At 50.4% G+C, this 17,209-nt stretch overlaps 1 protein-coding gene across 7 annotated transcripts in view; it reads right to left on the bottom strand.

Annotated features, from left to right (window-relative positions):
* Hipk2 (homeodomain interacting protein kinase 2) overlaps window positions 1–17,209 on the bottom strand; it is a 188,910-nt gene that overhangs the window by 11,336 nt on the left and 160,365 nt on the right. For all 7 annotated transcript variants that reach the window (XM_005405436.2, XM_013504951.1, XM_013504952.1 and 4 more), the window contains exons 12-14: window positions 16,824–17,105; window positions 4,295–4,539; window positions 86–246 (exon numbers count right to left, since the gene is read on the bottom strand). In XM_005405436.2, coding sequence (XP_005405493.1) covers window positions 86–246; window positions 4,295–4,539; window positions 16,824–17,105 — 688 coding nt within the window. The remainder of the gene's footprint in view (window positions 1–85; window positions 247–4,294; window positions 4,540–16,823; window positions 17,106–17,209) is intronic.

Genomic DNA, 17,209 nt, shown 5'->3' with positions numbered 1-17,209 from the left:
TGTAGCCTGGGTGGCGGGTGAGGATCTTGGCCCTCGGGCACAGCTGAAGAACGAGGGGGCTAAAGTCTTCGGGGGTTGGGCTTACCTGGCTGAGGTTGAGGGGCTGCTGCTGCTGGAAATGGGGGCCTGGCCGCTGCTGCCGGTAGGCAATGGCTCCCGATGAGCTCCCTGAAGAGTGACCGCTGGTGGAGGTCACATTGCTGGAGGACTTGGACTTGTAGGAGGATGAGTGGTGACTGGTGCTGACTGTGGCAGGAAGAGAGATGACAGATCAGTGGCTGGTTCCCAGGTGCTGGGAAGATGCTCCCCTCCAGATGCTCCCCGAGAAGGACATGTTCCCGAGACTGGCAGGCACAATCGGGCCTGCCTCTGGACCCCATTGGGATCTGGCCTGGACTCTAGATGAGCAGTGGATTCCCCTTGCTCCTTCAGTTGGGGGCAGGGTAGGGTGATGGGGCTGCAAAGGCAGGGGCAGAAGCAAAGGCAAAAGGGACAGGTACAGGGTAGGTAAGGCAAGCCGGAGCCCAGGCAGGCCTCACCTGTGGCCTCCTGGGGGGCACTGCTAGTGGCACCTAGGAAACGTGTGGAGGGACCCTTGCTGGGTCCTGTCATGGTAATATGAGGCTCAGACATGACCGTGCCTGCAGTGCTACCTACGGAGCAACCAGGACGAACAGCAGAAGACAAGGTGGCCCTGTGGGTGGCTCTGGGCCAGGCCCTCTCCTGGGCAGATGCACTTGGCCAAACATGATGCCTGTCTCCTCCACGCTGCTGACAAGGAGGCTGCACAGACTCGGCGGCTGCCAGCCAGGGGCTGGAGGAGAGAGGCAGGCTGCCCCGGGTCGGACACCAGGTGCCCAGCAGTGGGAGCCAAGGAGCCCTTAAAGCGCTGGTGGGCTTTTTTTTCCCTTCAGTACTGAGGGTTGAACCCTGGGCCTTCACACTGAGCTACATCCTCAGTCCTTTTCTTAATTTTGTGAGACAGGGTCTCGCTAAGTTGCGAAGCTCCCTAGGCTGGACTAGAACTTGTGATCCTTCTGTATCGGTCCCTAGAATGCAGGGATCACAGGTGTGAACCATCACATGCAGCAAGCTGGTGGCCTTAGTCCTAAAGGAAGTATTTTCCGAGCTCCTGCTGGGCCAGGCACTGGGGCTAGGTGCCGCCTGGGACAGACGAAATGAGCTGGAATAAAGAGGAGCTGAAAGGCTGAGGCAGGAGGATAAGCAGTGAAGGTGCTGGTGGGTGGCTTGAGCAGGACCAGAGGTCTAAGAGTACAAGGGGCTGGTGTGGAGCGATCTTCCCTCACCTCGGTCTGGGGGAGCCCTGCTGCGAGTGGTCGGTGCTCATTTGGGCTTTTAGCAGGGGCTGGGGCAAAGCCAGGCAGGCAGGACCACCACTGCCTGCCCTGAGGTGCCTACATCTCAGTTCCTCCATGGGAGGGTGGCCTAACACTTGGCTGAGATGCCAGCAGGAGCAAGAAAGGCCTGCAGACTTGTGTTGTGTGGCTCACAGTACCATCCACCAGGTCCCGTGAGCAGGGGCCCCCGGGTGCTGTGGTAGCAGGACGGTTTCTACTGCTTACAGGCAGGGGAACTGGGAAGAAAACTCTGAGGCAGTATAGGCAGGCGGCCCTGCACAAGCAGGGCAGGTGAGCCAGCAGGGGCGGGGGTCCTGGGCTTGGCTGGGAGCAGCTGGCTTCCCGGGGATGCCTGTCCCTGCTGGCGGAGGCAGATGACAGGCAAAGGCCACACTCACTGATTCTAGTGCAAGAACAAGACTGAAGGAGGCTTTGCCCAAGGGGAGGGGGCACATGTTCACAGAGAAAGGCAATGAGTTTCCTCACTTCTACAGGTCCATGTCTCAGGCTGTTTGGCAGCAAAAATTCAGGAGGTTTATACAGGGGCCTCTGGGGAAAAAAAAAAAAAGCCTACCATTGACTCGGTGAGGTGTCCCATGGCAGCTGGCATAAAACTGTTGACACCGGTCATTTTGGGGGTAGAAAGAGTTAAACATAATGGGCTGTACACAAGATCAGACTCAGGCCCTTGATTGAACCGGGCTGGATCAATTCTATGGCAAGTCCCAAGGTGATGAAATCAAAGTCAAAGATGAACAGGGCACGTAAGAGAGGGCGCTGATATTAATTGTTGATGAAGACAGAAGAGTGCCTTTGAAGGCCTCAACCCCAGGAGAAAGGCAAAGGGAACCGGAAACCCAGAGACAGGCAGAGGGTTCCCTCTCCCCATCAGACCTGCCCCAGTACAGGGAGCGCTGCTCTACCGGGGAGGGAGGGAGCTACCAGAGGCCACAAAGCTGACTGTGCAGTGGCAGCCTTGAGCCCCACCTACCCGCTGTGTCAGAGTACTTCTGCAGGGTGCTGGGACTTGGCCCGTTAAGCTTTCTGGGAGCCCAGCACCAACCTGGACATGGCAGAGCAGATCTGTGCTTGGGAATCAGGGTGCTGAGACCCAGTGCTGTGCCAATGGCAACCTAGTTAGGCTCCCAATGGTCCCCAAAACCTGGGGGCAGGAGGGCTTCTTGTGGACCCAGCATGGGGTTGAAATGAGCAAGTCGAGCGTGGGCTGCCAGCAGAGCCTGTTTGTCCCTCACTCAGCAGCTGTGTGCTGCCATGCTTGAGCTGGGTGCTCTCCTGCTCTGCAGCAGTGAAAGGAGCGCGATGTCTGGGCCCAGCCGTGGCACCCCTCTCTGCGCTTATTCCCCCCGCCGGGCATTTCATGACTACTCCAGGTGAGGACAAGAAGCTCAAGGGGGTGACAGCCTGGGGCTGTGAAGGACAGCACTAGACAGAGCCAGGCATTTCCCTGCTACTGTCACTGCGGGCCAGGAGACTGGGGCTAGATCAGAGCTCGGCAGGTGGTAGGACAGGAGGGGCCCCAAAGGGACAAAGAGTCACCTAGTGATTCCTCCCCCAGGGCTGGACCCACAGGGCTGGGCAAAGCACCCATGGCTCAAGCTGAGGTCGGTGTCACGCAGGGATTTGCGGGCTAGAAAGGAGCACACTGGTCACGCCTGGGCCGGCCACCTGGGAAGAGCTGCTCCTTCATGGCCCGCCTGCGCCTGGTGGGGAGAGCACTTAGAGCACCAGAGTCCGGTCACAGGGCCCTGGACCAGCTGGGCCACCCTCTCTGCACCTGCATTTTTTCACCCATTAAACTGGGGAAATAGTAGTAGCTCCATGGAAGCTTCAGTGGGCTCCCACATGTAGACTGCCAATATCTGCTGCTCACTAGTAAGTGCATGTGCCAAAGCACTCGGTGCGTGCTAGCAATACTAGTGGTCACTGGTTGCTGCTACGGGCCCTGTGTCCTGGCTAACGCACAGGGGACGGGGTGCGTTCCCAGCCGCGATGATGAGCTCCAGGCCCTGCTTGGGGAACCAGGAACTCTGAGGGTGAGAAGACAGCTTCAAGGGCAGGTGTCTGGCCTTGAGTGGCCTGGCCCCAGCCTGCCTGGAATTTGACTGCTGGGCTTTTCCTCAGCCTTGCACCCCTGCTGCTTTAGGTTGGGGTGCTGACTGAGGGAGAAAGAGCCCGAGGCTCCTCCTGTTTCCCCTTCAAGCACAGTCCTTGGTGCCAAAAGGGAGCTGTCACAGGTGTTGTCCTAGGCCAGAAGAGTCCCCACAGAAGCCTCCTAGGCACTACTCTGCACCCTGGCGGCAGCAGCGGAACAGCCCATCCCTTCCAGGCTGGATGTGTGCTGACCGCTCAGGAAGGTCCCATTTCCCGCAGCAAGTTCTGGTGATAGACAGGGGGTCTCGCCTCACATTTGTCTAGCTGTGAGCCACTTCTGCCATCTAGACAATCTTAGCAGCGTGTGTGCCTCCCCTCGAAACAGGGTCACCCTCAAGGCACTGCTTGGCTGCAGCTGTAACAGCATGTAGTAGAAAAGCAGATGCAGGTTTCTTCTGGGTTAGTCTCCAACTCTGTCCAGTGTGAGCTAAGGCAGGAGCAATACTGAATGGATGCTGCTCAATACACCCAAGATGTACTTCATGTGGTGACTCACGCCTGCAATCTCAGCACATGGGAGCCTGGGGCAGGAGGACTGCCGGGAGTTGGAGACCAGCCTGGACTACATAGTGAGTTCAAGACTAGCCCACACTACATGCAAGACCACATCTCAATAATAAAAAAAAAGATTTCTACCTTGACTACTTGAACAAAGTGCTACATAAGGACCATCTGCAAAAACTGGGTGCTTTCTATTTTCCTGATCCTCACATTTTAGCAGAAGACAAGAAAAGCAGTCTCAAGACAGATGTCTCCCCCATTACCTGGCCCCAGGCTGTCACATTCCACCAGTACTTCGCTGGCCTGGGTTTTCAGGGGGGGCACGATGATGGTTCGGGGGTTGCCAGTGCAGTGGTTCTCCAGCGCTCCCTTGGTGTCGAAGGTGGTGGTGTTGTGCCCGGTGCGCTGCTGCACAGAGTAGGGGCTGGTGTTGCTGGAGGAGTCGGAGTACGGAGAGTCATGGACTGTGACACAGCTGATGACGTTTTTCCTTTGCTTGGAGACAGTGCTGTGAAGGTAGAGAGAGAAGCCAGACTGGTGAAAAGGCAGTTACAGAGAATCCATGTGTGAAATGCCCCTTGCACGCTCTGGGACAGGTGAGGGAGGCTGGGCCCACAAACATCACCTGTCTAAGCAGTGCCAGGGGCACATGTGAAACAGGAGGAAGGGGCTGGTGTTTCTGGAAGGTGCGGAGCTTACACGCAAGCCTGGACTCTCCCTGTGTGGCAGACTCTGTTGAGCTATGTGGCAACCCATTCTGGGTCACTGGGAGGAGATGTAGGACCACGTCAGAAGACCTAGTTTAGGAGAACACTGATGCTGGAAGGGAAATGGTTAAGTTTAGACCAGCGCTGTGCAGACAGGGAAAGCTTAAGGAGGAGGGAATGTGATATCCAACAAACCAGGTTGCAGCTGTAGGGACGGGTGACAAGGGAGGCTCTGACATCCTCTGCTAGCTCTTTGCCTTGTGTGAAGGCCACCCAGGACCTCTGACTCTTTGTAGGGGAGGCCTGGTGGAAAGGTCCTGAACGCTGAGGCCACGCAGGCCTTTAGCTGCTACCTGGAATTCATCTAGGGTGGCTCTTGGCTCGCACCTTCTTTTCAGATATTTATATTAGTGTAGTCATTTTGGGAATCAATCCTGTCTGCCTCCCAGCTGCTTGGATGACGGATGTGGACTTTATTACTTATTGTACAAGGTTTTAAAAATGGATGCCCTTCTATTTTTGTATATTGATCATTTCAAGAAATAACAATTGCCTAAGCAAACTCGTTAGTTTCCTACTAATTTGGTAAGGGCAGAAGCTGGCATTTACAGAGTCTGATGGACTCCCAAGGACCCTGTGAGGGTCCAGGCTCTTTCCAAAACTGATGTCTAGCACCCACGGGGCAGCACAGAAGTGGGCATGCCTAGGGTCTGGGGCAGCCAGACAGAAGGTTATGCACAAGAACGGAGCAGGGCTGTGAGAGACTGGAGGGCTGGTGTGATGAAGGCCATGCCAGGCCTGGCCCCACTCCCTCAGCCTGTGCACCATTCTCTTTTTCAGGGCAGAAGGTTCCTCACTGCGTCTGAGTATGAATACGGCTGTAGGCAGATGTCTAACTTTGGCCTTTGCTGGTGACAAGGTCTGGGGCGGTTATTCAACCTCCCATGGTCAGTAACATGTGAGTAATAAAGTGCCCATGTCACAGGCCTGTTCTGAGAACTACGTGAGAAAATACAAGTAGAGCACTTTGATAGTGCGACTAGTGTGCAACACACAGTAATGCAAGCATGCCAGAAATGTTGGCTACTGTGGTTATATTTTAGGTTGAACATCCCTAATTCAAAAATGCAAAATCCCAAAATTCAAAGTGTTTTGAGTGCTGACATATTTTTTTTAAAAGCTGACACAATATTTTAAGTGGAAAATTTCATACCTAACCTCATAAAGCAGGTCACAATCAAAATGTAGGCACAGTAAAAAATAGCACATAAAGTTTCCTCTAGACTATGTGTATACGTTGTGTATGAAACGTAATGATTTTCATGCTTAGACTTGGCTCCCATCCCTAAGGTAGCCCATTATGGATATGCAAATATTCTAAAATCTGAAAAAAAAAAAAAAAAAAAAAAAAAGTGAAATCCAAAACAGTTTTGGTCCCAAGTATTCTGGATAAGGGACACTCAACCTGCACTATAACCAGTTGTGTCACCTTATGGAACATGTGGGGTTTGCAGAAAAGCTATCTAGGTGAGGGGAGTTCTGTCTGCATAAGGACTCACTGCAAGTTTCTTCTTCCATACCCTGTGCATAAACCAGAAGATGCTATGAAAGATAATTACAAGTCACCAGGTATCCCAGAGATCTATGCTGCTGGTAGGTGCCGCAGGGAATACCTGCACAGAGAAATACAATACACGTCTCTGCCCTCGAGAAGATTAAAATCTCAGTGGGAGACTGTATAACAACATGACAAGTTAAACAGCGAAAGCTTTAAAATTACCAGTTAAGGAGAATAATGGATGTCACAAAGCATTCCATGATTAACTGTCAAATGAGTCATGCAGATAATTGTTAAGAACCGAAAAGATGGGGAAGAATGAACTGGTTGCATATATTTACAGCTCCTCATGTTAACTTAGATGAAATAAATTTTAATTAATGAAGGCCCACATTTCTCACTTGCAAATGCAGAAAAGCCCCTATGCTTGCTCCTCAAAAAGCTAAACACAGAGCTACTGTATGATCCAGCAATTCCATTCCTAGGGATGAAATCAGGGACTCAAGCAGGTACTTTTCAGTACAGCAGTGTTCACGGCAACATTATCCACAATAGTCAAAAGGTGGAAACAATCTGAGCGTCCACCCACGGAGGAATGGATGAACACACATGTTGTCCCCATGCAGTAGGATGTCATCCAGTCTAATACCTGCCACAGTACAGAAGGGCCTAGAAACATCAAGGGGAATAAGCCAGAAACAAATAAAGTATAAAGTATCTGGAATGGGTGAATTCATACAAACAATACAGGCGGGAAGGCGGGGGGCAGAGGAAAAGTGGGGGTTGGTAACAGAGACAGAATTTCTAATGGTTGGGGTGATAGAAAAGTTTTAGAAATCAATAATGGTGGTAGCTATACAAACTATGAGTATAATTAATGTTGCCTGAATTGTATGCTTAAAATGGCAAACTTTATGTCATATATTTTATCATAATCTCAAAAATGAACATATAAAATGGCACTGAATGATGGGGAAATTATATAGTACATGAATGATACCTCAGTTTAAAAAAGCCCACTGGCTCATTCATTCACAAACAGAAAAGTAAATGGGATTTGGTCTCAGGTGCTCGGGGCTGTACAGCTGCAGCAGGGCTGGCTGCAGACCTCCAGTGGGGTGGGGGGCCGGGGATATAGCTCAGTGGCACAAGTGTCTGCCTGGCAAGCGCAAGGTCCTAGGTTTGATCCCTGGTACCACAAAAATAAAACAAAAAAACCAGACATCCAGTGGGGGCAGCTGAGAGCGGGCACAGGAGTTAGAAAGTGGGCTCCGGGCAGGAGCCCGGAGCCTAGAAGGTATTTGAGACTAGTGAGATGCGTGAGAAGCTGGAGAGTGTAAAGGAGGGAATGTAAGGAGGAAGGGAAGGAAGGGGAGCCCCTTAGAAAGACAAGGCCTGGTGACACTGTGGCTGTCTCCTGGGTGGGCAGGTACAGGGAAAAGACTGCTGCTAGCACAGCTGTGTGATGCTGCGTGCTGTGGCACTGCTGACGGGAGCCCTCCTGCCCCCCCCCTCGGGGACCATGACTCCACTTAGCTCCTGGTCCCAGGTCCTAGAGCACAGCAGCTCCTCGGCTTTCTCACAAACTGCGGACATGTCCCGCTCAGGTGTATGTTCTGTGGGCAGTGCTCTGGTCCTAGCTCTGTGGCCCCTTTACTCACTGGACAGCAGGCTGGGTAACCTGTTACATCCAGCCAGTGCAGCCTACCCGAAACCTATTAGGGAGTACAGAGCGATTACTTACAGAAGTACAGGGCCACTGTGAGGATCCCTTAGCAGTTAAAATAGGATTTGATCCACTACTCATTTGGAGAGAAAACACATGTGTTTGCTAAGTGTACCTCACAGGTAAACGTGGATCTGACCAATTCTTGTGGCTCATACTTCACTAGGTTCTGAGTAGTTAAGAAAATGAGCAAGTTAAACAAGCAAAACATACAATATTAATTTTGATCAAACTGTAACCTGGTCTCAAATACAAATTGGGCTCATTTGGAATTCTTGACTCAAATTCAGAAATTGTGGGGAGGCTGGGCATGGTGGCACACACCTGTAATCCCAGCACGCGGGAGGCTGAGGCAGAAGGATTGCTGTGAGTTCAAGGTCAGCCTGAACTACATAGTGAGACCCTGTCTCAAAAAAAAAAAAAAAAAATTGTGGAGAAGCTAGCTTAACTGGAATTTCTGAAGGTACAATGGTCTCTTCACGAATCAGTCAGTCACTGTCCCTGAAGAATGGCTTTGAATTTAAGTCCCGCTCCCTAATGGAAACCCGAAAGGCCGTGAGTCTATCCACCCCACCCAAGAGGCCAAGGAGTCCTGCCTGTCAGTTTCATGTCATACCTGTATGCACTAAGAGGAGCATAAACTCCTCATGGGTCCCCCTTTGTAGTGAGAAGACCTGGAGCCTAACTAGCAAATGTGAACAGGGCTTAATGCTGACTTATTCACTCCTTTGGATTTGCATGCGCCTGGTTTGGGAAAGGTGAATTATTTTGATGGCTCTGCTTCTAATCTCTTCTATTGTTAGAAATCTCTGTGCTCCACCTAAACACTGTATGCAGATTAGAGAACAGTGGGGGGCCGCCAAATGAGTCACTTTAGAAAGGAGCACACGTTTGAGATTGCTACTGTGATTCCTCAGGCTTCTATGTCATTCTACTGGGATTTGTCTACCACTGTATCTAATTATTATTGATAGCTTATCAATCCCATTATGAGCTGGTTAATAGAAGCAAAAGAGACAGTGATAGGAGTAGAATGAGAAATATTTGCTCAAATGGCCTTGACAGACATCACTTCTGAATAAGGAGCAAAGCCGCAAGAGCTCATGACTGCATTGTGTTGTCATGGCAATAGATGATTTTCATCATTTTAAGATGATGAAAAGAAGCAAGGAGCTAAGAAGGAAAGAAATCAGCCCCAGCGGAGAAAACAATGCCAGAGGATCAGATACAAACCCACACCCCCACCCCTGCAGGGTCCTGTCTGGAATGTGTTTCTGACTTCTATTACTAATCCCAATCAATTCTGTCCTTTAAGACCAAGGTCAAACCTCATCTCCAATAAACTTTCCATGACTTCTTTCACTACTGACTCCAGAGTGAAAAACGCCACATATACGAAAACTGCTACTCTGTTCTTCCCACGACACTGACTACCACATACGGGTGACATTTATCGGAGTATTCAAAGTGGTGCGGATGTATAATCACCTTCAGTCTTTGCAGCAGGACTACACAGTAAAACATAAAATTACTTTCCTTGTCACTGTTAAAGGCAACAAACAGCAGACACGGCGAGCTTGAGTCGTTTGCTGGCTTTGGTCACAGGTTGGGTGAGGCGCAGTCAGAATTGAGCCCAGCATTGCATGCTTACCTACAATGCTACCCTGCCCTGTACCTCTCTGCTGAGGCACCTGGCAAACACAGTCCCCTAGACCAGGAAATCGTGGCAGATTACTTTTTTCTGAGACAGGGCCTTACTCTGCAGTCCTCTGTGACCTTGAACTCACTATGTAGCCCAGGCTGGCCTTGAGCTTGCAGTGATTCTCCTGCTTCAGCCCGTTGAGTGCTGAGATTACAGACATGCACCACTACACCCGGCAGATTACTTTTAACCTGCCCTGCATGTGAGGAGAGGGACCAGAAGTCAATGTCTCCAGGTCACTGGGCTCCTTGTGATGTCCTGTGCAGCTCTTGATTTAAAGCATTAGTGATTAAAAACAAACATCTCTTATATGGTGCGTACATTGCGTCCCGATCATACTGTCTGCGTATTTGTATCTGTGTGTACACTCACACACACATCACCATCAGGGTCTTTCTTCACCTGACTGCTTTCTAGAGAGCTCAGAAACAAGGCCTGGAAGGAGCCTGGCCTCGCCGCCTGGTGCTGTCCCATGAGACGCAGTGGAAGGTGGTGGGATCTCCCTCCACCATCTACTGCAGTGGGGCTCCCGCTGGCCCTGTACCAACCCAGGGGCTTGGCCCATCTCATCCAGTCCCACTGGGCCTATGCAGGAGCATCGGCCCTCAGGTCTCCAACCCTCTTCTTCCTCTGCACCGTGGAAGGCAGTGAGCAGCAGTGTGCGCTTTGTAGTGCGCTGAGGCGCTGGGACAGCGCTGAGGATGGACAGGGACACACTGTTGCTTCTTCCACATGCAGCCCGAGCCCCCGCCCACTGGATGCTGTAAATGGAGCCCGGCAGGGGATGCAGGGAAGCGGCTGGACCAAGTGTCTTCAGGATCTAGAGACAAGCCAGTGTCTACAACATTCTAGGAGCATAATGAGGGAAGATGGAAACCAACACCACTTCGACTTTTTTGCCAGTAATAATAATGATCACGACAAGTGCATGTGTATGTGTGTGTTTCACCACTCTGGATGTTAATTTTTTAGGCTAGTATTTTCTTTTTCTTTTTTTTGTACCAGGGATTGAGCCAGGGCCTTTGCACTGAGCTACATTCCCAGCCCTTTTCCTTTTCTTTTCTCTTTTTCTTTTTTTTTTTTTTTCTGGTACCAGCAATCAAACTCATGACCTGTGCTGCTGAGCTAAATCCCCAGCCCCTTTTTTGTTTTTTGAGACAGGGTCTCAAGGCTAGCCTTGAATTCATGACAGTACCCCTGCCTCAGCCTCCAGAGTGCTGGGATTACAGGTATACACCACCATACCTGGCCCCCCTTTTCCATTTTTTACTTTGAGACAGGGTCTTGCTAAATTGCTAAGCTGCGCAGGCTGAGCTGCAACTTGTGATCTTCCTGCCTCAGCCTCCCAGGGTGCTGTGTCCCCACACATAGCTCAGGTCAGTCTTTTAAGCAGCAGTTCATCAATTTCCTAACTATAACTGACCCATAATACTTTCTCTAGGTTTTCAATTTAATACAAAAAAAGAACCACTGAACACAAAGAAAAAAACCCACTTTTTTCCTCCAGTTCTGTGTTGGGGACTGAGCTCAGGGAGTCACACTGAGCTACACTCCAACCCCTTTTAGTGTTTTTAAACCCTGAGACTCTGTCTTGCTAAGTCACCCAGGCTGGACTTGAACCTTTCTGCTCCAGCCTCCCTAGCAGCTGAGGTTACCAGCGTGCCTCACCACACCTGGCTTCAAGTTTTTTAAAAAAATATATAAACATTTTAAGAGCAATGTAAGTAACTTTTTGTATGTACAAAATGAGTGACACTTCTGCACCAATTTTCTGTTTTGTTTTGTTTTTTGTTTTTTTTTCTGGTACCGGGAATTGAACTCACGACGTTGCGCTTGCCAGGCAGGTGCTGTGTTGCTGAGCTAAATCCTCAGCCCCGTGCACTAATTTTCTTAGGTTGACATTTTGGCCACACAGGCTGTAAATCAGAGTGGCTGTTGCACTTGCAAAGTGGAGCACGAATGCAGCTGTGCCCTGTGCCCTGAGCCGATCGACCCGCCTCCCAGAGCTGCCTTACTGTGAGCCAATGAGTAACGCAGCCGGACAAAGCAATTTCCAGTGGATCGGGTGAAATACACTGCTTTGGTCACATGCTAAAAATGCTTTTCCTGCCCGGTAGCTATAGTCACGGCTTTCACGAGACAGTTCTGGCACAGGCCAGGCTGGCATGAGGGTCTGCTGAGTAACACATACGTGTAGTGCGTGTCTGGGAGAATGCAAGGAAGAGAGGGCTTATTCAGTATGTGTGGATAGCCCAATGTTTCTTGAGTCAAAGCTGCCTATAAACACTTAAAATAAGACTGTTTCTACTGCTTCAACCTAGGACATGGAGAATAGGGCTATTTTTTTCTATCCTTAGGCCAATTCTCTAGGCATGCTCAACAGTGACTCCCCGAAAGAAAGGTGCCCACTGGCTCTTCTGTGCTTGCCCACCTAAAAGCTCTGCTAAGAATCGAAAGCTCTGACGCCATGTGCCCCGGATCCACACAAGGCTCACGCACAGCACCCCGGACTCCCAGGAGCCCCGACTCTGCTCCCTGTCGTATCAGTAACACCCAGGCACAGCAGTGCTTTCAGGAGGGGACAGAACACAATTTATTACTTTGGATTTTTTTTGAGATGAGGCTTGCTCTCTTGCCTCAGACTCCCGGGACCTGGGACCACAGGTGGGCTATAGGTCTCAATGACTAAAGAGAAAGCAGCTGTTTTTGCCAGTGTTATGTCTGTCATTTCTCCAAGGGTATGACACCCGAACTCTAACTCTGCTACTCAGGTCCTTGGGGGAGCCACTTTCTTGGCCTAGTCTCAGTGTCTGCTTCTATCAAATGGCAACAGAAACGGCAGCCTCTGCTTGGTGACTGTTTGCCGGGATTTCCCCTTTTCAGTTCCTCCTGTCTTGGTCTCCCTCCTATGGGCTCTGGGATTCTCTTTATAAGCAGGAGCTGTGACCACTCCTCTGCTCCGGCAGCGATGGGAGCCATATAATAGGGTCAGGAATAATGACTTCACCTTCACATTCTTTTAATAATTCTAATCCATGTCCTCTAGTCTTGGAGATTAGTGGGTTTTCCATCATTTGTCTCAAGCTGGTGTTAAGACTCACACTGGTGGTGTGGTAGACTGACAACTGTGGGCATCTTGTAACACTCAGGTGAATTTAATAAGCGTGGTGCTGGGTGCGGGAGGTCCACCTGAGGATTGCTGCCAGCAGCATACGAGGCAGAGCTGGGGAAGCAGTTAGGCTGTTGGGAGCTGGTAGAAGCTGTTGGGAGCCTGTTCGAAGCAGAGAGAAGCTGTAAGGAGCTGTTGGTTTTCTTTGAGGAGCTTGTCATGCTGGCTTTCCTGATGAACATGGCTGTTTTCCTCCTCCACGGAGCTCGGGACCTTGTCACTGACAATGGCTTCCATTCACTTTGGGGGAGCTCTGGTCCTCATGCTGAGCATTGCTTCTTGGCTCCAGAGGGGAAGATAGTGCACAGCTCAGTCTCCTGGAGAAGCTTGATGTGTTGGCTTTCCTGATGGGAACTCAGCTATCTTCATCACTGGAGGAGCCTGGGACCTCACTGTTGCTGAGGATGGCTGTGGTACTTTTTGGGGGAGCTTTGATTCTTATTCTGAGCATTGCTTCCTGGCTCTAGTGTAGATTCCTTAGCCTGTGGTGTTTTGGTTTTTTTGTTTTGTACCAGGAATTGAACTCAGGATGTTGCACTTGCCAGGGAGGCACTGTGCCCCTGAGCTATATCCCCAGCTGATCCCTCAGCCTGCTAGCACAGCTCCTTCATCCCACTGGCACAGACTTTCTAGCTTCCACACATTGACCCAGAGGCCTTCCCAGCACAGATCCGTGAACAGACTCGCATGAGACATTGTTGTGGGCTCTGGGCCTCCAGTTGGATTTGTGGGAGGCATTGTTATGGGCTCTAGGTCTTCGGCTGAACTCATGCAGGACATTATCACGGGATACAGGCCCTCCGCTGGATTCTTTAGTTCTTTGTGGACAGAGTTCCTGCACTCTCTTATGATTCTTGGGCGACTATATAAATAATCTTATAAAATATGTGTCCTGTATTATATTGTTCCCCTTGCAATATCCCCCAAACTGCAACAGGTAGTGGAGGTGCTGTTGCCCTTGTGAGTGCCACTGGCCTTGGACTTTCCAGCTGCTGTGCTGGGGTTGAGCCACAGGAGATTAACCAGCCTTTTGGCCAAAGTTCCAGAACTAGGACTGGGAACTGGAAATGCCAGGACTGGGATAAGCAGCAAACGGGATGTGAGGTGGGGGACACAGGAGGTCAGAATCAAGATGCTCGCAGCACAGGAGAAATGAGGCAGGAGATAAGAACAGTTGTGATTAAGGAAGGAAGGTCTCCATGGTGCAGCTGAACCAGAAGGGCAAGGGAAGCTGTCCAGATGGATAGCGGTCCACGGCTCCCTTTGGTTACACTTAGGGGTACACCTTTGTTTCCCAGGACTGAGGCTTTCCCTTGAGCCCCTCAGCCCACCTTCCTCATGGAGGAGGAAACCCATCAGCCCCCTTTCTGCCCTGAGATCCTTTAATCTGTGGGACCTGCTTCTCCTGGATAAGGTGACACTTTCTGTCCCCCAACCTCTGAAGCTGTGGACCATCAATCTCCTCGCTTGATCTGCAATCTCACCTCCTCTGCTGTTTGTCCACATGTGCTTATACCGCTAGCCTTAGAAGGTCCGCTTTCGGCCTGGGGGTGTAGCTCTGGTGCTCTGCCGTGCGTCACAGTGATTTGTCTGTCTTACTACGGTTATTACCTCGTACCTTCTGGCGACGGAGACCGTCTCCCTTATTTATGTAACAACTTCCTTTCCCAGCACAGTATCTTACACTGGTAGGGCCAATAAATATTTACTATGCTCAATTTTATGATAATTCTGATTTCTAAGAACAGGTAATCTTATTTCCCACTTTCTTTTCTCATTCCTAAATATAGTCACAATAATGTGATCACAATTACAAGTGGTTTCTCTGTAAGACGGCCGCTGGCTTCTGTTTTGTCTCTCTCAGACACAAAAATATTTTCCTACCTTTTTGGGTCCTAAAGCATCTTCTAAGGCAGCTGCCACTGGTCTCTTTAGAAAACATCACTGTCACATCTGGGAGCTGCCCGTTGCGATGCTGGGTGGCTGGGCCCCTTCCCGTCACTCTCTGATCTCGGTCTGCAGCTTGCCATCAGGCAGACGTCTCCGGTACACTTTACCCGCCTTGCTCACACGCTTTGAACTGCACGATGCTAGCGGGTTGAGCAGCTCAGTGCTGTGCTCTGTGGGTGTCCCTTGCATGTCACCTGCCCACGGGCTGTGATCTGCCCTCCCGCCCTGAGTCATTTACACTAAGGTCACGTCCTCACAAGCTGCCAACATTCCGGTTCCGCTTCTCTGAGGGCTTTGGGCTGCTGAGAGCAGGCACGTGCTCAGCTTTGCATCCGCTCTCAGCCCTGTCTGCTGACTCACGGGAGGAGAGATGGCTCTCGTTGCCCTTGTCCTCAGACACAGCGTTCGATTCTCCTGGGCACCAATCATCAGAGTTTGTGTCAACTCCAGTCTCAGGCTTCAAAAGTGATATTCCAATCTAGTTGGTTGCTAGATTTTAAAGACACTTTTGCTTCTTGTTTTTCCTTCAGTGTTGCAAGGTTACCGAGCCCTTCTCATGACCAGGGACTTGTCCTGGGATGGGTGGACCCTTCTCCTTGTGGAGGGACCATGGAGCCCACAGTTTTCCTGGGGCAGAGGGCATGAGACTCTGGGGGCTGGAACATTGACTCAGCTTGGGGCTGGAACCAAAAAGGAAGAGAGGACGGTGCTGGAACCTGCACATGGGAGTAAAGCAATACTGGTCTGCAAATGTGTGCCTGGCCCCAGCGAGCCGGTGTCCCCTCTGGTACCCAGCAAATGCAGGACCAGAAAAGCTCCGCTCTGTTCCTCTCTGAAATACACTGAACATCAGGCTGTGCCATTCAATGGGAACAGACATTTAAGTGAGACACATACTAGGCCTATTATGGAAAGACAAAACAAAGGAAAGCAAAACAGAAAAACAACCTCTGAACTTCATTATAAAGTGAGAAGGGATGCCCCATGCAATACAGTTTTAATGAGAATGTCTGAATCAGTCTATCTGTACCTTTGGTGAAGATTTCAAGCATAAGAATTTATTATCTAATCAAAAGGACTTGTGATTGCTAATTATCTACATTGTATCCAATCAGCAATTAATAATCTGGGGTTAATTGTGAACGCTGAGCTTTGCACCAGTTGCACACTGACTGGCAGCTCTGGGCTCGGGAGTGGCTGGGCTCCTTCCCTGGCCCTTGGTCCCCTTAGGGAAGGTGCCAGCAAGGTGGGATTGTGGGACTTTGGGTTCTACTAGGCCCCTGGGGTGCAGAAGACTCTAGTCCCTCAGGCTGCACCACCTGAGCTGAGCAGCCCAAGCAGAAAGCATATTTCGTTGGCATCTGTCTGCAAAGCATAGAGAAAGAGGCTCTGATGCTAGGGTTAATAGTCTTGCAAGTATAATAAATATTTCTCCCCTCTCCCCAGGAAGCACACAGAAAGTAAAATGAATTATTACTACTTAGGAATAAACAGTAATGCTCTCTGGGTGAAGAGCCAACTGGCAGTTTGAAAGATTGGGTTAATCAGACACAGGGAAATTTCTGATTAATTGGACAATTACTCTGAATTCTGAGTGAGACAAAGCAGTGTTAGAGAAATCTCCCGACCAACTGGGAATAAATTCAATAGCCTGAGGCAGAAATTTTTGAGCTTACAGAAGTTGAAATACACTGGATTTGTGAGCCTGACTTTTATGGTCTCACGTTCCCCAACTGTACAAGGGCGGTAACTATTTTTCAAGACTAAAGTGATTCCAAATTTTTTTGGTTTAAACAATATGGCAAATCTGTTGACATTCTCTTGAAATAGGTTTAGGATACAAGAAATGGTGGATCCAAACTCTAGGGGCTGGCGGGGAGGGATTACTATATTTGATAACGGTAAACAGCTCAGGTCCAGGGACCACGGCCTCAGACAGGGATCCGGCAACACACACAGGTTGCCAGTGTACCGCCTCACCTGGTGGGGGCGTGTTTCTGCTCCTCCTCCTCATCCGTGTCGCTGCTGATGGTGATGACGCTGACCGTGGGGCTGGGGGTGTCGGGGATGACAATCGTCTGCCGCTGCCGCTCCCGGGTGGTGCTAGAGGCCATGTCACCCCACCCGCAGGTGACCGAGGCACTGCAGGCTGGGCTGCTGTGAGCCATGGCGCAGCGGGGGGGTGTGTTTTCTTTGACGCGTTTGGATCGCTGTGGGGAGCTGACAGCCTGTGAGGATGACACCTCACAGGTGGAGACATTTCTGAAATGATAAAATCACATGTGCTTACACAGGAAGGTGGGCTGTCAACTCCACCCAAGCAGCCAGCTATCAAGAAACAGCAGTTCTGCAAAAGCTCCACGAAA

This window comes from Chinchilla lanigera, unplaced genomic scaffold, assembly GCF_000276665.1.
Source record: "Chinchilla lanigera isolate Chin_1 unplaced genomic scaffold, ChiLan1.0 scaffold00093, whole genome shotgun sequence".
Taxonomy (NCBI): Eukaryota; Metazoa; Chordata; class Mammalia; order Rodentia; family Chinchillidae; genus Chinchilla; species Chinchilla lanigera.
The sequence above is the reverse complement of the archived record's forward strand: the minus strand, read 5'-3'. Positions and strand labels throughout refer to the sequence as shown.